This window comes from Mangifera indica, chromosome 4 (assembly GCF_011075055.1).
Source record: "Mangifera indica cultivar Alphonso chromosome 4, CATAS_Mindica_2.1, whole genome shotgun sequence".
NCBI classification, from domain to species: domain Eukaryota; kingdom Viridiplantae; phylum Streptophyta; class Magnoliopsida; order Sapindales; family Anacardiaceae; genus Mangifera; species Mangifera indica.
In genome coordinates this window covers 18,254,920-18,278,564 of record NC_058140.1, presented here as the reverse complement: position 1 = coordinate 18,278,564, position 23,645 = coordinate 18,254,920, and the positions used below count along the sequence as shown (strand labels likewise).

General features: G+C 33.3%; 3 protein-coding genes and 1 pseudogene across 5 annotated transcripts; 1 reads left to right on the top strand and 3 right to left on the bottom strand.

The window, feature by feature from the left end:
* The first annotated feature begins 1,958 nt into the window (after positions 1-1,958).
* On the top strand, positions 1,959-7,512 carry LOC123212742 (SUPPRESSOR OF GAMMA RESPONSE 1-like). Of its 3 annotated transcripts, XM_044631917.1 has the most exons (7): positions 2,114-2,999; positions 3,084-3,225; positions 3,926-4,138; positions 5,683-5,869; positions 5,958-6,463; positions 6,716-7,120; positions 7,222-7,512. In XM_044631917.1, exons 3-7 carry the CDS (start codon positions 4,133-4,135, stop codon positions 7,282-7,284), a joined length of 1,167 nt encoding a protein of 388 aa, XP_044487852.1. In that variant the 5' UTR covers positions 2,114-2,999; positions 3,084-3,225; positions 3,926-4,132; the 3' UTR covers positions 7,285-7,512. The 3 variants fall into 3 exon arrangements, with proteins under 3 accessions (XP_044487851.1, XP_044487849.1, XP_044487852.1); XM_044631916.1 differs by lacking the exons at positions 2,114-2,999; positions 3,926-4,138 and adding an exon at positions 1,959-2,088; XM_044631914.1 differs by lacking the exon at positions 3,926-4,138 and having other exon boundaries at positions 2,112-3,225.
* Positions 7,513-9,862: 2,350 nt separating this feature from the next.
* LOC123214962 (small polypeptide DEVIL 4) lies at positions 9,863-10,340 on the bottom strand. The gene has a single exon (XM_044634988.1). It carries the CDS (start codon positions 10,229-10,231, stop codon positions 10,091-10,093), a length of 141 nt encoding a protein of 46 aa, XP_044490923.1. The 5' UTR covers positions 10,232-10,340; the 3' UTR covers positions 9,863-10,090.
* Positions 10,341-12,894: 2,554 nt separating this feature from the next.
* LOC123214362 lies at positions 12,895-17,382 on the bottom strand (annotated as a pseudogene).
* A 1,224-nt stretch (positions 17,383-18,606) lies between these two features.
* LOC123213291 (probable galacturonosyltransferase-like 3) lies at positions 18,607-19,924 on the bottom strand. The gene has a single exon (XM_044632688.1). It carries the CDS (start codon positions 19,833-19,835, stop codon positions 18,804-18,806), a length of 1,032 nt encoding a protein of 343 aa, XP_044488623.1. The 5' UTR covers positions 19,836-19,924; the 3' UTR covers positions 18,607-18,803.
* Between the last annotated feature and the right edge of the window lie 3,721 nt (positions 19,925-23,645).

Here is a 23,645-nt window from a genome sequence, read left to right as displayed (position 1 = left end):
CCCTATATATTTTGAAAATGTTATTATAGACCTAATTGTTTGTAATATAAAATTTGCACCACTAATTTATTATATTATGTTCAATTTTTTAAAGTGTAATTATTATTTTTTAAACTATTGAAAGTTATATTAAAATTTTAAAAATTTCAAAAACATCACAAAGTTTTTATAATTTTTAAAAACCCATAAAATTTGTATTAACATCTTTAATATTTTAAAAAATTATAATTTATTCTAAAATGAAATAATTCTTACATCATTTTTGAAATTTTGTTAATTTGGTTATATTATAAATTTAAAAAAATGAAATGGTAGAGGTAAAATGATAATTTCATTTCCTATAAATGTTTTTCAATAAAAGAGTTTAATTTTAAATAGAAAAATATTATTAATACAAATTAGGAGTAAAAGTGTTTTAAAGCCAAACCTTAGGTGGGAAAATGTAATTCACTCTGATAAAAATAAAATTTTCAATGAATGATTTAAAAGACTTGTTCCCACTTATGGTTAAGTGTAATCTTAAACTCATATCCTTTTAACATTTAAAAACTCAAACTTCACTTATAAGCAAAATTCTGTTAAAAAACTCAATTAATGTTAAGAAAAAAATCGTTATTTAATAAAAAAAATTTTAAAAAACTAAGGTTTTATTATATATATTTTTCTCTAAGTTTAAAAATCTAATAATTTTTTCTCATCAAAAATTTAAAAAGTGACAATTTCACTTATAAGGTTTTGAAACTGTCATTGGAGATGACAAATTTTACAGTCTCTGACCGTGTTAGCTCTCCCTCCCAATTTATCTTCTCTTGTCGACTTGTTTTCACCTATTGAAGATAATGATTTCCTTTGATAAAGACGAAATCATCTTTGTTAGAGGTGATTGCTTTAATTAGTGGGTAGAAACAAGTCGGCAGGGAGAGATATCTCAAGTGGAATGATAAAATTGGTCGGAGACAACGAACTTCACTCTCTTTAACAATGGTTTCAAAACTTTATGAGTGAAATTATTACTTTTTAAATTTTAGATGGAAAAAAATTATTAGATTTTTAAACTGAATGAAGAAAAATATGATAAAATTTTAGTTTTTAAAATTTTTATGTTAAATAACTGTTTTGTTTTTAATTTTATTTAAAAGTTTTAATAAATTTCACTTATAGATAAGTTTTGTAGATTTTAAAAAATATGAAGGGAAGAGTTGGTGAGCACATACAACCTTTGGTGAGAACAAGTGCTTTGGCCTTTTTCAATACAAATTACCGGAGTTTAATTGTGACCAACCAAAAGCACAATCAATAGCCGTTGATCAAAGAAGATCAAATGGTCCCCATCCTTTACTAGTGCAGTTATGCCCAAGACATGAAATAGCGCCTTTATTTATTTTTTTAGGCCAGAAGAGTTATTCCCACCCAAGGTATGATGAAATTTCAAACTCTTTGTCTAAATTATCATTATTGTTATTTAAATAAAATTGATTTTGTCTAGATGATAAAAATTAAAATAAAGAGTTTTAACTTTTTATCTGGATTTTGTTTAGATTTTATTGACTCCAGATATTATCAATTTGATATTGAGCACCAAAGAGAGAGACAACATCGACGGCTAGAAATTCGTTGATAAAATTAGAAACCCTAGTTAGGGGAAAAAATTAATTTTTAGAACTTAATTTTCAGAGAAATTATTAGTTTTTTAAATTAAAAGGATAAAATGATATAAACTTTAAATATTATTATTAAATAATGATTTTACCTATAACTCTATCTTAATTTTATAAGAAAATTATAGTTTTTCAAACCATAAGTAAGTATTTGGGTTTTTGAAAATTGAAGGGTGAGACAATAATTCACCATACCTTGGGTGGGCAAAAGTGTTTTGGCCTATTTTTTAAGTCGAAATTGTTACATAACAAAAAGACATTCCAAGGCATTTCTCTATTAACTAAGAACTGCAGTAACAATACGATTTCAAATTTAAAATAATATGATATAATTTCATAAATTACTATAAAAGGAAACTTTCCAACTTGCTAGTTGCTAGCTCTAAATTTCCCCTTTTTGTTTCATCATCAGAGAGATATTGATGGCTGGGTAAGCACTCTAGTCACGGACAATAAGTAGCCTTTTTGTTTTGATATGATTAAGAAGATGGCTAGATTGAGCTCTGTTTTTTCTTAAACTCATAAATCACTTGTTTTTACATGGATTTTTTTTACTTAATCCGGTTTCTTTGTGGTAATTTATATTGGGATTTTTTAATATGTGTTTAAGTGAAGGTCAGATGGATGATTTCATTCATTTATGTGAATAGATTTTGATAATCGAAAGTAAAAACCTGTAATGCATATGGAAGTGATTATATTATTGTTCATGCTTGTGATTTTCTTTTCAGAAAGTTTTGGACTTTTAGATTCTCTGCCTGCTTTAAACTCAAAGATTCGATTTTTTGTTTTGATAAGCCTAATAAGATGCAGACTTTCAAGATTGTGTTGATCACTGAATCTTATGTCACTGTTCGTGGTTATAATCGCTATGTAATCATGTTCTGGTTGTGGGTTTGCACCATTTTATTCAGAATGTTTGTGGATAATGAGATAACTGACAGATGGAAACGTAGAAGTTAGTTCTCTCATAGTTGTTTTCAAGGTTGAAGGATATGTGTTAAGCTGGGGACTGTAGTACTTTGGATCGAGAGCTTTATATCCATGAAAAGCTTTTGCATTTGACACTGTTAGTTGAGAGTAGAGCTATCATTTTGTTTCCCTGCTTGATATATTTAATTTGGCATTTATGGATTTTATTAAGAAAAACTGTCGGTAACTTCAAAGGATGATTATATTTTGTATTGAAATTCTTTGCTTTGGATGCCCATACTTGCTTTAAAGTTTACACTTCAACTCATGAGGCCAAGACCTGATAGGAGTTGGCAGAATTTCTTCTTTGAAAAGAATTCATAAATTTTTACAACTTCAAGTCATGAGTTAACTCATACACTAATTGAGGTGTGTTTTGTTAAAAAAAAAAATGCAAGCATGCGTTGTGTCATGTAACATGGTTTTGACTGCGAAGACTTGTACTTTGTACAGACCATCATGGTTGGTGGATGGTAACAGATTTGCAACAAAAATCAAGAGTGCATCTGGGACATGCGATCTGGAAAGAGTTAAATGGAAAAGCAATCCAAGTAAAGCTTGTCCAAATTGCCATTTTGTTATTGACAACAGTGATGTAAATTTCTTACTTTCTTCTGCCTCCTGTTTAATCAGTTTTATTCTTAAACTGAATCATGATACTGTGAATTTGTTAGTGATTTTGATGAAATATGCAATGCCTATGATGGATAATTTTTTGTTGTAATTTTTTCTTGATTGAATGTTTCGTACATCTGATGTATTCATGTCTGGTGAACTGATTTAGTTATAAACATTAGTTTATGTAGAGTCAACAACAAATCCGTATAATTTGTGAATCTTCTACTCCTTGTTTAAAGTGTTAGGATATTTTCATAGATCAAAGTTTTTTTCTTTTTTTTTGGGCAATTCATAGATCAAAGTTATGTAGGCTAGATATTGTAATTTTAAATGGAAAGTGTTAAAAAAGTCCTCCATCTCTATCAATATTATTTGTGTAATAGTGAAAAGCTTTATCAAGTGAATTGAAATATTGTTCTGTGTAGTTAGCAAGTAAACAATATTATTGCATTAAATCTTTAGAAAGGACGTGGTATTCTTGTGTTTGTCCTTTAGTGACATGTCAGTATCCTGCTGCAAGCTTGTCTTGATTTATTGATCTAGTGTGTGGTGAAAGTGAATTAATATTCACTTAACTCTATTGAAATATAAGTGTTCTGACAAGTAGTGTCCATAGATTGCATAACCCCACTATATGCTTGTTTACAAATTTCTTTTGTAACTTTATGATGAAATAGGATTTAAGCTATTGGAAAACAGGGGACAAGCCAATGGTCTTGAGGTCAAATGGCTTAGGCCTTGATAATAAAAGGAGGCAGTTTTAGTGTTGGTTCAAAACCTGTCTAGTGGTTCAGGGGGTGGAGGGGGTGTGGTGTTGAGGGCTACAACGTGATGCTTGGCCTAGCCATACAATTAGAAAAGAAGAAAATGGTGCTCAACAGCTTATGAAAGTATGAATATTTGAAAGAATTAATAACATCTGCTTGAAAGATTAATTCAGTCCTTGAAGATTTACCATACATACACTTGTATTTATTCATCTTTTGTGTTTTTACATATGCTTCTCTTTGCTTATCCGTCTAGCTCTCATAGTGCTGTTGATGATACTTGGTGTCCTGTATATCCTTCATCGGTTAGGAGACTGCTTCCCCATTACTGTTCTTTAGTTGTGGGGTCCACAAAAATTTAAGTTTTGTGTTCATTCCAAACATTTTTGGTTCTCTTTCCCTTTATGATTTGGAATTTAGTGGTATTCTACTTTAGGTTCTTCCCTTCACCAAGAGCTAACAAAAATATATATATAACTAGACTGAATTTCTATTCTCACTGCATTTCTGCTACTTGGTAATCTTCTGTACAAGTTGGAAGCATCAAATGCTTCTAATTGCCCCATGATTGTTCCTACATGCTATTTCTCTTATGCTTCTTGTTCCATTCTCTACTGTCATAGGAGAGCTTTTCAGAGTATCTAACATGCTTGATATAGTGCTTTTAATTGTTTGTGGACTGGGCCATATTTTTTCATCACATTTGTGATTCTATTGCGAGAATAAAGTATTCTATGATCAGAGGTATAAAATTGATTTGGATTGTCTTGTTTTATTTTCCTGAAAGGGAATTTCCATGCTCCACGAAGAATCTTGACCTGAATTCTTTTTTGTAGATGTATGTGTTGATTTAGAAGCTTGCATTTTCCTTTTCATGTTGAGATTTGCATTTCACTGCTTCTAGGCTTCTAGCTAGAGCTGCATCTTGCTGAGCTGCTCATGAGCAGCTCATGGCTCAGCTTGTCTAAAACTGAGCTCAAGTTCGAACCGCTTGAGAGGAGTTTGATGTTGGGTGGCTCAGTGAGCTTGTGAGCTCATGGCTTGGTTCAAGTAAAATATCACTTAGTCCCTGAAAATTTCAAATCTTGTACTTACACCCTTAAAATCTTATTTCTTAGCTTTAAATATGGGGGGTAATCAATGTGTATATAAGTTATGGGGGTTTTAATGTAATTTCTCAAAATTTAAAGAGTTAGAAATGTAATTTTATGATCCAAGCTCAGGCCAGACATTTCTATCTGGAGTTTGAGCTTGAGTTGAGATTCTACTAGCTTGGTGAGCTTGAGCTCTATATGTATATATGCAATCGAGCCGAGCTCGAACCAAGCATTACTTGGCTCAGCTCAGCTTGTTTGCACCCCTACTCTTAGCACAAATGAAGTTTGATTTTAACTCTACCTAGCCTATTCTTTAAAGAGTACTGCTACCTTATGGGTCACTTGGTTCTTTCTCTTAATGGGGGAATGTTAATTATAATTATGGGCCTGATATCGCACAAAATTTTCATGAACAATTGATAACATCAAAATACCTAAGTACAACATAAAATATTTTTGATATTTGTATATTTCAATTTGATATCATTATCATGTTTCAGTTCATAAATCTCACACTTATTTTAGGTTTTTTTTTTTTTGGATTTTCCTCAATTATAATTTTTTTTCCAGGTTGCTCAAGGGTGGCCAGGATTACCAAGAGGGGTGAAATTTGATCCATCTGATCAGGAAATTATATGGCATTTACTTGCAAAAGTTGGTGTTCAGGGCTTTAAAACCCATCCATTTATTGATGAGTTCATTCTGACTCTTGAGCAAGATGATGGAATCTGCTATACACATCCTCAAAATTTGCCAGGTTGGTAATGAGAGTTTAACCTGTTTTTTTCATTTTGATCCTTAGTTGTTTATTCATATTTTTTGTTCCAAAAATTGAAAATTTTAAGGTGTTAAGCAAGATGGAAGTGTGTCTCATTTCTTTCATAGAGCAAGCAAGGCTTATAGTACTGGAACTCGAAAACGCCGAAAGATATATGGCGATGATTTTGGTGATGTCCGCTGGCACAAGACTGGTAAAACTAAACCAGTAATTTTGAATGGAGTTCAGAGAGGATGTAAGAAGATTATGGTTCTTTATATGAGCACGGTAAGAGGAGGAAAGGCTGAAAAAACAAATTGGGTGATGCACCAATATCATCTGGGAAAAGGGGAAGATGAGAATGATGGAGAATATGTTGTATCTAAAATACTATATCAGCAACAAGCAGCCAAACAGGGTGATCAAAGCGAACAAGAATTTCCTGAAAGCACTGATGCCATAATTGCAAAATTAAATCCTGTCACTCCAAAATCGGTGACTCCTGACCCACCAAGTTCTGAAAGGCAGTATTCTGATTTGGACATTGGACAAGAGTCTACTAATACTACTACTTCCACAGATCAATTAACTCAGGTAAGGTTTCTTGCCTCCAGATAGTAGCGCAGAAACCTGCTCTCTGTTGCCTTGTTTTTTTTAATTAAGATTGAAGGGTTCATATTGGAAGCATAAATATTAATGTGCTTGCACTTTGTTAATCAAACAATTTAAATTGATCAAATTAGAAAGACAAAATGAAGCTGCAGGAAATTTCTAAGTATACATTTTAACTCGTCTTCTTTTGAAATTAAATTCTGACGATGCTTGTTTTCTTTTTATTTATCTAAGCTCCCTGGCATGAGGCATGTCAAGGAAGAGGTTGAACCTGAATGTGAACAGCTTAATTACAACTCTCAGTGCAAAGCAGAATGGAATGCTAATCAGATTGTAGATAATAATGATAATAATCTTTCTGAAGGAGAGCATAAATTAACTGAGAGTGAATTACAGTTGTTGGATTCACAACAACTTGCAGAAGGGCTATCTCTATGTGTTGACCTCTTACACAGCCAATCTTCTACTAGGGATGAAAATGAGAATGATGGAAGGTCCACTGGAAAGCCCTGTCTTTCCGATTATGCTCAATTAGGACCAGAAATTTTGAAGAAGGATTTGGAGGAATGTCAAAATCTGGTCCTTGATCTAGCTAACATAGAAATTGATACACCTCCAGATTGTCAGTTGAGCCAACTTGTATGTTTTCTCCTCTATTATTTACCATATGTTGGATTGATTGAAATCGTTTTTGTTTTGTTTCATTGTGATGCATCCTGACCTTCACATGCTCTTTGTAGGATTTCTGTTCCCAGGATAGCTTCCTTGCATTTGGTGAAAGTAAGGCAAATGAATACAAATGAATGCTTAAATGCCCTCAGGTGACCATGAGCTTCATTATTTTGCTAGACACCTGCAGTATGAAGTGTGGTTGCCTTTTTTTTCCTTTATTCCTAGTATCGTTTTCTGCGGAAGTAGATTTATACATAACTTCTGTTGTAATTTTACCATATCGGAGACCATCAAAATTATAAAAGCCAAACAATGTATATCTGATAACTAGCTACTGTAATGTTGCATATTTTCTGGAACTTCTATCATGTCTGCTGTATCTTCATTCCAGTTAATGTGTTCATCTGTTAGTCTGATCAAGGCTAGGTTGATTCCCAGACCGCTTGTTGCTGAAATCTGTAAGCTGGCGTTTAACTGTCTTCTGGATTGATCTTTCGTATCATATATTCATCCGGCTAACATCTAATTGCTTCAGACGCGCAAGCTACCTGGATTAATGTTGTCATCTAAACAACATTAATGTTCTTGTCCTGAAAATTGGGAATGCTGGACAATACATTTCAGTGTCTCAGTTTCTGGTTTCGCTTAGAAAAGTAATTATGGAATATTATGAAACTGGTTTGTATAAATTAAACCAACTAACTTGCATTTTCAGATAAATTCTTAACAAGAGAAGTAAAAGTGATGTGGGGCTTCTAGCTATAAGGAGAACTCGTGTTGTGTTGAATTTGAACAAACATAAATTGAATGACAACAGACTTAGAAAAATTGGAACATTCATGAACCTGTAAAGGACTTACAGACAATACAAGTTGGCATGAAAATGGCAGAACACACAAATGGGTCTGGGCAATAAGAGGTCCCCGCGCATGTTGGCTCGTTCAAGGACAGGATGATTGGTTGTGGGGAAGATGGGTCAGCACTCATCGTTTTAGTTAACTTGGCAGCAACCATGAATGGTATAAAGAGTAGGGTACTCCCATATGCAACACAAATCTTCAAAGGCCCAACCAATAAGATCTAGTACTATGGATGTGGTTGTGGACCATTACTAGATCTAAGGTTCTATCTATATATATGTACAATTTTGATGATATTTTCCATCGTTGTTCATATTATGGATCAGTTGAAGCAACAGCTAACAGTATCATTTTTAATAAATTTTTATCATAATTTATCTATAATTATGGTCATTCATTTGGATATTTGTATTTTTATAAAATTCGAACAATAATGTGCTTAAATAAAGAAAGGGGCGTCCATGGGATGGTGGTCGGGTTGTGGGTTATGAGGGCGCACGTGGGCTTGGTAAAGTCCCTCTATTTCTAATCCTATCCTTTGTGGCCGGCAACACTATATTATCTTACTTCCTCATTTTATTCTTTCAGCAGCCACCATTTTCACAGCCTTAAATAATATCCCCTTTTATATATAACTCCCTTGAAATTGCTACGTATTATTTTCTGTTAATCATATACCATATTCTTATAATGTCTCTTCTTTTTTTCACTTTAATTACACGTGTCAGGCACATAATGTGCCTCTCTCAACATTTATGGTACTCCTAAAAACATTCTATTAGTTCTCCATCACCTACTTAAAAACAAAGTCACCGTCGTCCTCCTCAGTCTTCTTTTTTCCTTTCTCTTTCTAAACAACCATTGAAACGCAAACGCAAGGATCACCTCAACCGTACACGTGGCACAGAAAATTCATGGGCTGTAAACCAATAATTCATCAGGCCCACGGTTGGAATTTTGACAACTATGAATTGACACATCAGCTAAATTTCAACCCCACAAACCCAAGGCCGTGTTTGGATGCCCTGAATAAAAATCATTTAAATTATTAGGAATGCCTTGCGGTAGAGGACAGCAAAATCAAACCAAATTAATGACGATGAAGACTGATTAACGAATATCATTAAATTCAAAAGAAACAGAATTTAGCAATTATAAGCCCACTTAGACACAGATATTAGTTATGATTATGATAATTTTAATGTGTAAGCACTCTTCGGACGTTCCCTGCAGCGAAAAGTTGGACATAATTGGAAAATAAACAGTTTGAAGTGTACCTAATTGTCACTTCAAATGATTAATGGGCCTACATAATACTCCATTACCGGGATACTGGGCGCAGTAGCCTAATCGGAACCAACCTAATGCTACTTTATGCCATCCAACCCCCCACTATTAACACCCACTTCCTTTGAACAACTTGTTGCTACTTGGTCAAAGGTTAGTATTTCTGTCTATTCAGTTGCTTGAATCTAATAACTTTTGCTTTCTGCGTAAATCATGACTTGAGAATCTAACAAAATTTATGACAAAGCACTTCATATTATTTTACATTAAAAATGGTTTACTGTGTATTGTCATTCTGCCCATCAATTCACTCTTTTGCTGTTCAAGCTGCCCTCAAAGAAATATTTCATTGATTCTTACTTGAAGCAAAGAAATATGTAGATTGCTACCTTGTTTTGACCTTGGGATGGAGGCTTTTAACCCGCTATTAATGGTGTTAGTGCAGGCAAGGTTTAATAGAAGATTATACAGAATTTTTAAGGATAAGCTTTTGCTTTTCTAGGCAACAAGCAATATAAGTAATTTCCATAAGAGAAAAATGATTACAAGAAAAGATGATGAGTTACAAAGAATAGAGAACATGAGCAACCATATATATGCATATCAAAGTCTTAATTCAAAGTTATCTGGTTTACAGATGTAGCCCACAAGGCCAACTGGTACAAAATTGCTGAAGTACTCTCCGATAGCTATATTAATTATCCGCCGCTTCTATTTACAATCCACCAGGAAAAAGAGGAAGAACGGAAAGAGAGAAATCCTCGTCTTCTTATCTAAGAGGGGAAGTTCATTAATCATGCCAACAAAGGAGCATGACAACACATCTTCTGATAATGTAAAGCTTAGCCCTTTGCTCTCTAAGGACACCTCCTAGCCCTCTGCTTGACAACCTTCTCTTTGAAGCTCCCATGGTAGCACTGCTCATCTTCATCTTCTTTCTTTAGCTGAGAAGAGAGAAAATGACTGGCTTTTTAGTTATCAAAAATAAGTTGGTTTAGTTTGACATGAAAATGGAGTGTCAAGAGGGGCTTCTTATAGTAAGAAGAGGGCGTGGACCAGGCTCAAATTGGTCTAATAAAGAGCCAACGATGGGGCATGGAAGGGCGTGCGACTGCCCCCTAATCCACCATACACCACCATCTGGACCCTACGCTCACTTCGGTTCCATGCATAAACCCAACGATAATTTTATTAAGGGAAAGGGACTATTTCCCATCCATTTTGTAGGCATTTTCAAATCTATACCTATGAAAGATCAAAAACCCATTTTTTTATTCAAAGACAAACTTTTATTAATTTTTTCTTTTAAATAGAGGGGTAAAATAGTTATTTTACTATTTATATTAAAAAGTTATAAAGTTTATTACTTTTTACCCCCCCTAAGTTTTATAAACTGATATTTCATCTTTACCTAAAGTTTTTAAAATTTGAAAAATAATATTTTCACCTTTAAATCTAGGGTTTCCATATTTTTTAAAACGCAACCGCCCGCCCCCCATAACTTTCAAAAATAGCAGTTTCACCTCTATTCTTCAACTTCATCTTCTGACGTCGTCTCCGGCCTCCTCCTTCTCCTGGTGCGACGACGGTGGTGCGATGAAGAGATCTTCATCTCCTCGTCGCACAGTGCAACGAAGGGACAAAGATCTCTTCGTTGCTCCACCCAGAGGACGAAGGATGACGCTTCATCGTCCTTTGTCGCTCGTCACGCTGTTCAGACTCGATGACGAAGGATGATGAAGCGTCGTCCTTCATCTGTTTTTCCAGATCTGGACAACGCTTCGTTATCCAAATCTGAGCGATGAAGGGTCGTCCTTTATAGTCGGAGATGAGAGATCGGTGGAATACGTTGGTCGTCGGTGGTGGCCGAAGAAGAAAGCAAACCCTAAGGATGAAATCTAAACTTTTCAAACTTTGATGATGGGTTGAGGTGTTAGTTTTTAAAACTTGGAGGGGGAAATGGTGAAATTTTAAAGTTTTAAGGTTTATAATTAAAATAACAATTTTACCCATGTCCCTAACTAAAAATTTGGACGACAGTTTGATCATGGATGAGAAAAAAAGTTTTTAATCTTCCGTAGATATAAGTTTGAGAATGACCTAAAAAATATATGGGAAATAGTCCTTTTCCCTTTTATTAAAAACAAACATAAAACAATCCAGACAAACCAACTTTTCTTTCTCTCTCTTCCTTCTTACCTTCTTGGAGCCTAAATTAATATATAAATAATATATTATTACATAACTAAATATTATTTTATTTTTAATTTAAAATTATTTAATTAGATGATGATATATATCTACAAATATCTATTTATATATTAAAAAATAAATATATATAATTTTTTCATTCATTTGATGGCTATATCATACATGATACATACTCTATAGTCTATTTCCTGTAAGCGTCAACAACCGGCATAATGGGACGGCAATTACTTCAATAAGGTAACCAATGCTTGTGGGCTACCTTTCAATTTCTTTATGATGAAGATATTTTAATTCTGTTTACCATACAAACTTATCTACCTAATTAGGCATTAGGCCTTTTCAGTTGAATCCTACATAACAATGCATATTGATTAGCATATTCTTCATTATTTAAAGGTAAAAAAGAGCTAATCTTATCTTGTTGACCCTAATACAACATCATCCAAATGGGGACAATGGCTATCAATTGCAAAATGACTCAGACTTCGCTATGAATATGTATTTTCCTTTATTTTAACTCCTTGAATTTGTTTCTTGGTTTAGTTAATGACAAAGGAAAAAGACTTGCATTCATCATTTTGAGTAAGAAAGAAAGCAATCAAAGTTTTGCTGAGACTGACTTCTCAATAAATGACAAACAGGAATAGTTGGCTTTGGCTTATGTGTATGCCCATGGATATATAAGATGTCAAAATATATCATTAATCAGATGAATATTATACATATGGATGATGTAATATATCTTATATATGCAAGATTCCGATTTCTTGTTTTGTCATATCCCTAAGAAATATTGAATGTGGGTTAACTTAAATAAACGAAGATTAAAATCGTAAGACATAATGGTACTCTTGAATGACTAGTTCAAAATCTCAGATATCTAAATGTAATGAGTAGTGAGGTTGAACGCACGTCGGCACATTGTATTGTTGCGGGTTGAGAATTAGTCAAGCTAAACCATATATTACAGTGTAAACTGGGCAGCAGACAAGATGAGAATAAGATCCCACCGACAAAGTAATTCTTGAGATCTGCTAGGAATTTGAATCTAATTTACATCTGGCTTACTGTAAGTTGAATTTTGAAAGAAACATTTGACAGGGTGGTCACATTTGTAAGTTCGTTTATATATTTATATAAGAGTGATCTTCAAGTATATATTTGCATATGTGAGAATCCAGGCATACCCAAGAATTCGTGTAACATTAAAGTTAGGATGAAGCTGTAAACCTTCAAAAGTTACGTTGTTGTAGGAATCTTTGCCAAGATTTCACTGTTATATCTCTTTCAGCATTAGCAAATAAGCTTAAGAAAATTAATATTATAAATTAAGGGCTCCAAACCCACCAGTGACTGATTAAAGAAAGAAAATTAAAATCATACTTAATCATCTAAAGAAAAGCACCACTTGCTTGTTCTCGTGCTTCCCCCATTTAACTTATATATTAACATCAGATTCCAATAAACTATTTTGCCATCACTCACTTGTAGTGCTTCCCTTTATGAGAAAGAAAGGAAAAAAAAAATTCATACTGTAAATCTCATTCAGGAGTTCATGAGCAATACCTTTAATTTGTTACTCTTAACGGATATCATCACTCATCCATCATTTTTTTTTTAGCTGCAAACAAGTTATCAAGATGCTATATGTATTGTTACTGTTATTACTCATGCATCAAATTGTTTTTATGTACTTTGACTAATGCGACTCACAAGATTGAGATTCGATATAGATGATCAAAGAAAGAGTACAAGTTTATAAGAAGACAAAGAATAGCATGTTATATAGATTCATTTCGTGTATATGAAGGGTAAATCCTAAGCAAAGAAACAAAATATCAACTGCCACCTATATAAGGTCAAAGCCCAGTTGGGAATTTCCATTTTCGCACTCTTTTAGGCAAAGTCATCTGTAAACAGCTTATTGATAATTTCAAATTAACATAAATAATAGAATTTTATTAAGAAGATGATAGATCCAGCTTATATATGTATTATAAATTTTCTTGGTATATGTTTTCATGAAAAGAGAGACTAGTTGAATAATATAAATGGTGGTTGCTTCGTGGTTCCATGCCAGATTAAGTAATATTATCGAGGAGTGATAAACACCCAAAAGCTTTTGGAATTCAAAAAAGCTGGAGCTAATAATAATATTGAAACCAAGGTGTTACAGGTTAGAATTCAAGTGTCTAATGTTGGGTTGGTTGTACTAAAAATGGCTTTGTTGTACCGAACAAGAAAGGTCAGAGTTGCACGTGAAGTTCTCGATTTTAACATCGCCATTGCCTCTTCTTGACAGACTCAACATCAACTATTTTCTTATCGCATAAATTATTAGTTACTCCATCACCATATTTGTTCTTGGTGCTTCTTTATTAAGCAACTCCCTTCCCACATGGTGTGTTTCCATCAATCACTTTCCTCTCGATTGCAAGTTACTCAAATCTTTAATCACTCAATCGGGCTTAATTATTCCAGATGGAAAATACTAATCAATACAGTTGTCTTGTTACACAACTAATCATGCAAATTAATTTTTCATAATCTTTGCTTAATACGAAACTTGCTTGTAGGTGACTGATTACAGTAGGATCACTGCTGGTTAATATAGAATATTATTATTTTACAACCACTTTCATTTGAAGACCTTGGAAATTATAGGAAATTTTGTATGCTTCATAGCAGTTTCACTTCATTAAATACATTCTGTAAACATATCATTGAAGGAGTTTACCCGTGAGTTTAAAGAATTCCAGGTATGTTTCTGTAAGACAACAGCTAATTTCATTCATCTCAAGTTTTTAATCTATTTCCACTGGAATAGCCAGTTAAAATTTATGCACAAAATTTACTTGAAAGGGGGGAAATTTTTTTCTGTATTTACACTCTTCGTAGTTCATACATACTCCCGTTCAATGTTTTCACAACCTTCCTCTGAAGTTTAAGAGCTGACGTAAGAGCATTTGTTTGAGGACTTGCCTTCTTCTTTGGCTCTGGTTCCTGCATAATGAGAAAATAGATTGTCCAGTTGCGACTCTTCAAAACAAAAAATAAAAAGATTTCTAAATGCAATGTAGTTAAGACACACTCTTAGTTCCTGAAACTGAGCTTCAGTGAAACCGCCATCCTTCTGGGTTCCAGATGTTGCCATTAGCTGAATAATCCACTGGGCAGCTACGCTTTTGCACTGATTCTTTGACGTGCTTTATACTGAACCATTGATGCCAAAAGTTCCCATCCTATGCCACCATCTAAATCTGATAATACAAAGTCCTTAAGGAGGTCAGGGCTGGCACAAGGCTCTACAGTTTTCCGCCATGCATTCAAATCATAATCACATCTCTTTAGCTGACGGTTGAATTAGACAAGGCTATTGTCAGTGCATAATGTTGGGAATGCATATAAGAACAAAATAGCAACATTATGATCTCAGCTAAATCTGCAAACTCCAGCTTAACTGCTATGAATATATGAGTTTAGCCTAAGTAGCCCTGTTTTATCATTTATGAAATTTACACCTGGTTATCAAATAACTCTGAGAATGTCACATGTCATCTGTAATTTTAAGAGCTAATCTTCAGGAAACAGAATTAATGGATTCACAATTCATCAGGTTCCGCAATAGTTTTTTAAAATAGCATGACCCAATTTAGCACCTTCAGCATTTCATAATAATCTACGGCATTTTAATGAAAATTTCCAGAGTTTACCTCTTACAGATTTAAAGCCCTAAATGGATATGGTCCCATCTTACAAAGCACTAGTCCTGTGTAACTGTTGCATAAAATGGATAATCAGACGATAACCATCTTCCTAAAATGCAATAATTCTAAACTATGACCTGTACTGAAAATGTATGAATTTTGCTATATTAAGTCAAAACATACGTATTTACTAATGCTGCTAAGCCATAAATATAAGGCCAACAGCCCAACACTGTAGATATCAAATCTATCTGACAAGTTCAACATTGATACCGAAGGAGAAAAGGAAACAACCAATTAAGAGGCCACCCCCGCCGGCTTGGGCCTCTAACCTCATTTCTTTTCTCTTTGCAGTGACTCCAGGAGCTCCAGGGAGAAAGCCACCACTGAAACACCCTTTCACCAATATGAACCCATCTATTTTCACCTAAATCTAAACCATTTCACTTGTTAACGCTTAGAGACATTTTTAGGCCTTAACATAAATGTTTGGCATCAAATAAATATAAAACTTTGAGAGGTATTTTTAAAACATAAAATTGATTCCTATATCACAAGCATTTGAGAATTTTCAAGAAGTCTGCCAGATATCATACTAAAATAGAATAGCCAGTAATTTTGCTGGTTGAAATGTTTTTGTATAAGAGAATTACAAACTTCTTCATTTGTGTTTTGTCGTCGAATCTAAGTCAACAACCATGTACAAGTGGAATTGTACTAGGACACTTGGTTTTCACTCTCTTCCTCACTCCATCACTCTCTTTTGACATGCATACAAGAGACAAAGCAAAAAGTTTGACAGTATAATTTTACAATGCCCCTTGTACTCATGCCAAGAAGCAAGTGCGAGAGAGATAGCATTGTTAGCCCATTAGACTTTGGCATTGTACTTGTGTATATGATATCACCACTGTAACCCCATTCCTACACCAAAAAAAAGATCACGAACTGCGTCAATGAGCTCTGCTTTTAACTTCAAAATATTTGAGGCAGTGTTAGTTTTGGTTCAAGCTTTTCTCCAAGAAATGGAGATGAGAATTTACGGGTGCGGGACCTGCGGGTACTAATGCGCACTAAAATAGCACTTCCTGAGGTAACAGTGGCCATGTTTCTGCAGAGCGAGCTCTCTGCTCTGCTTGCTGTTTGGGGAGGCAAAAAGAATCGGATTCTTTTACTTGAATATGCTTCAAATTTGGACCTATAGTTTCTAATTGAACTGACTGATCTGACCCAGGGTCTTGATACCATGCATACTCGTCATTCTGTTTAAAGAGTGAATGCCAAATCCAACAATACTCGCAAATTTTCAAAGTTAAAAGAATAAAAACAGTCCAAAGCTAATCTTAATCTGCTTAGACATGGTTTGCCTAGGCCACTGCTGGTCTCAATTTGGGTTGACATGGCCACTTGGCTGGCCCAAGCAACCGTTGACGAGAGAGGCTCGACCCGGCACTTCCCCTGTCTTAATCCTCAATTTTATTTTATTTATGGAAGGGGACGGGGAGGAATTCCCTTGACTAACGATATGTAACAATTCATTATGCTCCATGGAAGGAAATATTGGGCAAATTGCAATCCATCAGGATAGATAAAAATCCATTTTTTCAGAAATTTTTTAATAAGATCAAATCCTATAATAGAATCTCTTTCTGGTAAATCGGAAGTAAGAAATTTATAAGACAAAAATACATCAGAAAAAACCTGAATTCTGATCATCTTGCTAATGACTTACGTAGAAAAATCTTCACCGTTGGAAGTATGTTATTTCACCACAACTTGGGTGGAAAATAGTTTTTTAGCATTTTCAATGAGAGTAAAACAGTGATTAAGAAGAAAGTAATAATTAGGATCAATTAAGATAAAAGATGACAAAATTCTAATTAAAAACCTCTTGATAGCGATTCCCTTGAAGAAAACGAAATAACAAATACTTTCTCAGAGGAATAATAAAATAAAGCCAATGAAATTCTATTTGTATCTACCTTTCACTTAAGTTTAACTATTTTTATTACCAAATATTGGCTTGCTTATTGTCATTTATGAACTTTGTAATCTCTAAGGTGGTGTTTGGTTTTTTTAACTTAGAATGCATCTGTCGGTTGAATATGTTTGAACATATAAATCCCACCGATATGTTTCCTTTATATAACAATTTTAAATTATCAAATTAAAAATAAAACAAATGTACTTAAATCTTAAATAATTATGTTGTCGTATTGTTTAAAAAAACACATACACAGAAAAAACAACAAAATACGTAAGGGTTTTATTAAAAATGGAATTATATATGAGGCCAAATGACTATTTCCCACCCAAGGTATGCTTTTTTTTTTTTTCAAATTTTCCTCTGTTAATTTTAAAAATCTTATTTACCTATCTATAGGCTATTAAAAAAAAACAGTTTCAAAAACAAAATTGTCATTTTATCTGTAATATTAAAAATAAATTTGATTTTAATTTTATTTTTTCCTCAAACCCTAAAAACTAATAATTTTCCCCTAACCCAAGTTTTAAAAAACAATATTTTTCTCTCTAGGGTTTCCAAACTTTTCAATTGAATTTTCCGATAACTACTGACAATCTCTAGGTGACTTATCTTTCTCCCCAATGTCTCTCCATTTCGACCATGCGACGTCTTCCCCTCCTAGGCGTTTTCATCAACGACGACGCCACACGACATCGAAAGATGTACGGTCGGAAGGAAGGGTCATCAGAGAGAGAGAGTAGGTGTTTGGAGATTACCGATCGTCATCGGAAAAATTGGATCTAAAGATTTGAAAACCCTAGAGGAAAAATGTAGTTTTTGAAAACTTGGGTTGAAGAAAAATTATTAGTTTTAATGTTTGGGAGGGAAAATGATATGACTAATGAACTCAGTTAATTTTAATAGCCTATAGGTGGGTAAATGAGATTTTCAAAATTAACAGAAAAGAATTTGGGAAAAAGCCATACCTTGGGTGGGAAATAGTCCTTTGGCCTATATATAAAAGGGGCACTGGTGACTAAAAAACTGATATTAGTTAAGATGTATTTGTATATAGATTAAAAAAAATAAAAACTCTGAAAAATAGACATAAAATTTTAAAAATAATAATTTCAATAAATCTTAATCTATAGAAAGACTGGATTACCCTTCCACTTTCTAAAGGAAAAGACCATAGTTTCCAACTTTGCAAAGGTAATTGACCCAGTCTATCTAAATCAGTTAGGATAAGTAAATTTAAAAAGACCATAGTTTCCAACTTTTTGAAACAGTAAAACTTAAAGATAAGGCTCTATGGAGGAAAAGGAGAAATCCTGTTTGAATTAACTAAATCATTGCTAATTTGGATTATTTTTTATTATTTGTTGATGCATTGGGAGGAGAATCTGAAAAAAAAAAAACAACTTTAATTAAAAACCACCTGATCTTGATTGAAATGAAACCTCCTTCCTACTTTTCCACTATTTTTATATCAAAATCAAACCCATTAACATGTACCTACCAGCATGCATACATCAATATCATCATCGAGACTGTGTTCCCCACACCGACATTTACTTCATCCGTTCATCACGCCACTTCGTTAAACTCTCACACTAGTCTCAGCTATCAGAGAATAAGGTCTTATGACGAAACAGATCATAGGGAGCCCACAAGTAATCTAATGGACATGGTGTCTTTGAGTCAATTCTTAACCAAGGTTTACCTTTACCACTCCAATGAAGCAAACTAACTGGACCCGGGTGAAGATTTCTACACAGCCCTTGAAGATTATCCCCACCAAGACCATGTTGGTTCCACCTGTGCTCAATTTCTTCAACATCCCCAGCAAACACTAGTAAGAATGGAGGCAGTGACCCCAGCTCATAGATTCTGTACTTCTTCTGTATTCTCATCCAGTACTCCAATTTCTCTGTGTATTTCCCTTCTCTCCATTTCAATAAATCGATCACCATCACGCCCGTATTGAAATAACAAGGCTTTCTCCCTTCAACACTCCCCGCAAATAACGGGTTTGACCAGAACTTTGACGTGAAATAGTTTGTGAAATTCGCGTGACAATACTTTGGTGCACCCAGCACATGTCCTCGTAAGTTGATTCTCCACAATTTTGCCACGTCATCAACAACTATAAGGTCGGAGTCGAAGTAAATAATGCGGCCAACACCCGACGGTAAAAGATCAGCCAAGTAGATTCTCGCGTAATTCAAAGGTTGATCTAACGCTTGTCGAATGGAATAAGAGATCTTGCCTTTAACCAGATTGGTGTTGAAATTATAGATTTCGAAGTTTAAGTAGGGGAATGTGGTGGTGATGATGCGGCGTAACTCAGGGCGCTGGCGCCGAGTGCTGATGAAGTGGAAGACAATGTTTTCGGGACACGTGGCATGTTGAAGTACGGAGAAAACGCCGGCGACTGAGCCACGGAGGTAGGTGGAGTCGAGAGTCATGGCTAGGTGAATAACATGTGAAGGATTGAAAGATTTTTTGTGTTGTGAGGACCACGCCGTTTTGGAACAATCTGCGCCGTTTCGAAATGCCGGTGCTTCTCTGTACAACGGAAGGTCAATTGAGAGTGCAGTGGTGATGATTGTCGAGAAAATGAAGAGAAAAGAGAGGAATCTGACTGACATAGCGTTACAATTTTCGCAGTATTTTATGGAGATTTGAGGAAAGGTGAGAGCTAGTTTAGGTAACAAGGAGTTATAGCATTTTTGTTATTATTGTTGAATAGTTGGAAGAAGTAGTGGTAGAGGCGGGACCAGGGTACAGGAAAAAGCCAGGCTGGCTTGACGCATCCGTTTGTCTTGTGAAAATTGATTAAGGTTGTGATCTGCTGCTGCCGATTGCACAACACATCAACATGAAATCATGAATAAAAAAAGTTATTAATTAAAATAATTATATTTAAGAATACAGTAAAATGACCATAATAAATTACCAAAATAATAATAATAATAATAAACCACTTATATATAAATCATATTTTCAATCAACTATCTGTCATTTTTTAAATTTTAATTTAGCACACAAAAACTAGATCGTTAAAAATTTATTACGTTCATTTTTCAAACCTAATTATTAAAATTAAAAAATTATTTTAAAAAAATTATTATATTTAATAGAATTTCATAAGTATAAATCAATTTCTAAATTTTACATTAACACCCCCTAAAAATTTACTAAAACCCTCACAAACTTTAAAACCTTATAATGAACTTTAATTCAAAGTTTAGATTACCCTTATAAAGTCTAGTGTAAGTGATGAATTTCTAAAAAATATTTAGCTTTTATATTTTACATATATAACCCTAAAATGCAAGTAAAATTTTCCAAAACCCCTTATATTTAAATTTTTATTTACCCCCTAAATAAAAGATTAGCATACTAATTTAAAGTTTATGCTATATACTACACTTTTGAAAAAATGTCTAAAACTCATGAAAATCCTACAATTTTTCTCCTCTTTTCTAACAATACAACAATCCTTAACTATTATAAGAAACCTAAGGAATTAATAAATAATATTGACTTGTATTATTAATTTATTAATAAAATATTTTAAAATAACATCAAAAAACACCTTTTGTTAATGGCAGTAAGGTGCATGTGATTAGGTTTCTCCACTTTTAATAAGACCATATTGTTTTAAAATATAATATGATTCAAAATGTGTAAGATATTTAAAGTAAATTAATCCAGGGCGGTTACTAAACAGTAATTTACAAAGTGTTTGGGGGAAAAATGGCATAAATCAAGGCATTGATGATTCTATAGATTTGATGTTATGCCTAACTTATCACTTAATTAATCACTTGAATGCATTTTGTCGGCTAAATTTATTGTCCACTGCTTTGCTTGTCACCTAATTCTTGGATCCAGATACTTCATCACCTAAATGCATTTTGTATTGGACTAAGCATCATTTTAATTCTTATCTTTTGGATTCAGGACACCAAGCTTCGACGATTCTTATTTTTTATAAATATTTTAAAATGTCATACAATTAATGTTATCATGAACAATTGGGTAATGTTACGCTTGTGGTATGATTTCAAATATAAATTTCTGTAACTCTGATTTATTTGATCTAATGATTCTGAATCTGGGCATTATAAAGTAAATCATACCATTTCACATATTGTGGAAGAATTTACAGTGAGTGTAAGCCGGGCATGGTATTTAAAATGGCCAAGTTGGGGGTAAGGAGGAGAGGACAAACAAATCGGCAAATTTTCTGGTAGGCTAGGAAGAAGAGACAATTGAAACCGGATAAAGAAGCAGAACATAGCTGGTCACCATTTATCACAAGTCTCAACATCTCCAGCTTCATATTTGATCATTCATCACAATGTATGCACATATAGTGTGGTTTTCGATGAAGTTGTTCAAGTCTTTGGTGTCAGTGCCTCACAGCCAAAAAGTTGTCTTTGCCTTTTCCAAAGACCTAAAGTAGTTCATCAAGTGCCACTCCTTCCTTTTCAACAACATAGCAAACCATGTGATCATTCATAAATTGAGGAGGAACATATTGTTTAATCATAACTAAATGACCCTTTACTAGATTTCTAGCTCAGCACTTTCAGCTCAAAGTACTTGACTCATAAGCACCCTATTTGAATAACTGGATCAATTCCCCATCACATTCTCTCTTCAATTTTACTAGTTTGATGTTATTGTATATTTTGTTTGACTAGCAGGCTCCATACAACATGGGATTGCTGTAAATTTTCAATCAATTGCGACTAAGTCATAGTTGCATTTCTCCCCGCATTTTGCAGCCTTAAATCATGGCTTGAAATGTTGTAACTTATTTCAACATTTTCTAGAGCTTCGACTAATCATACCATCATCTTTAGGCATAAATGTTTATCCTCCTGGGTTCATGGCTTTTATCTCTGCTGAAATCACTCCTTTCAGCAGTCAAACGCCAATTAAATGAATCATCAATTAATTTGTTAATAAAATTAACAACTTGCTTACCTATACTTGCGTAATCATCAAATTGAAGTTCCACAAAAAAACATTTCATATGGAAACCCCACATTTCAGTCATTTTCTTCTCTAATCCGGAATTTGACCAAATTTCGTTGAGTGTGGGGTTTAAGCTTTCATGAAGTAAGTTTTCATAGCCACGTAGGCCTCCGGTGACATCATGAAAATGTCACCAATACAATTTCAAGATTGCATAAATTAAACAATAAAAAAAAAGAATAATATTATATATATACATTTTTAATACATAATTTAAATATATAACTGCTGATTCTAAAACTTTCATAAAAAAATTACAAATACCCCATGTTTAGGGTTAAATATAATTTTCATACATACATAATAACTGTTTTTATTTTTATTTTCAGGCAATCAATAATAAAGGAGGTTATGATTTCACACAACACCCTTAATTTTGACAAACAATTCATTGTAAAACCGATTTTTTTATTTATTCTAAAAGATAATTTGAATGACAAAATATAAGATTTTATATATGATAAAAAAAATATAAATTCAGGTCTTATATGATAACATACCAAAATTAAACTTTCGTCTTTTTTGATTCAATGATTTGAAGTCAGCTATTAAACCCAAAATTTATCATACTCGGTGTAATTAATTTCGTTTTAATGTAACGATCTAACTTTGATAAAAATTATCGTTATCCAAAAAAAGGAAAAAAAGCAATTTTCCCTAATTGACTAAGCATATTCTAATGGGCTTCTAATTGACATTTTAGATAACTCAATTATCTATGAACAACCACCGTTCTCAATTATTTAGATACACCATCAATGATTGAAAATGAAGAGAGAGCGATGTGGCCTCAAATTATGTAGATACTTTGTCCACATGTCTTTTTTATATATTATAATAAAAAATTTGCTATTGAGAAAAGATAGATATTTGCTTCACATTGCTTTTGAGGAAGAAAGCGATGTTCACATCGTGATCAATTTGTAGCTCACTTTTTTGACATTACATTTTTTAAACTCCTGTAATCAAATTAATCTATATATATATATATATATATATATATATTGATCTACATATATAATGTTTCAAAATAACAATAAATTAGTGTGACAAAATTAGACAATATAATATCACACTGTATTATACTAATTAATTTATACATTTATATAAATAATTTATTCTTTTTCATGTGAAGTGATTTATTCTATCGCACGCTTGCATTAAATTAACTTAATTGAAAACCCCTAGATTTGTTGTGCTCTCATTAATAATAATTCATACAAAAATTACTATTATTATTATAAGCATAACACAGGGAGGAGGCCGAGAGGAAATAATTGGCCAACCGTTTCAACTGCTACTCCAAACTTTTGTCTTTATTTCCATTGACGCACGCAGAGGAAACAACGGCGGATTTTAATTTTGTCAGTTAACTCTCCATTTTACATCTTCGTCTATTTTACTTTTGT

Excerpts from the sequence above, each read along its gene's own strand:
- LOC123213291 (XM_044632688.1), bottom strand. The coding sequence starts at position 19,835 with ATGTCAGTCAGATTCCTCTCTTTTCTCTTCATTTTCTCGACAATCATC.
- LOC123214962 (XM_044634988.1), bottom strand. The coding sequence starts at position 10,231 with ATGAAGATGAGCAGTGCTACCATGGGAGCTTCAAAGAGAAGGTTGTCA.
- LOC123212742 (XM_044631914.1), top strand. The coding sequence starts at position 3,022 with ATGCAAGCATGCGTTGTGTCATGTAACATGGTTTTGACTGCGAAGACT. Across the intron at positions 5,870-5,957 it reads ACATCCTCAAAATTTGCCAG|GTGTTAAGCAAGATGGAAGT; the intron begins GTTGGTAATGAG and ends GAAAATTTTAAG. Across the intron at positions 7,121-7,221 it reads ATTGTCAGTTGAGCCAACTT|GATTTCTGTTCCCAGGATAG; the intron begins GTATGTTTTCTC and ends TGCTCTTTGTAG.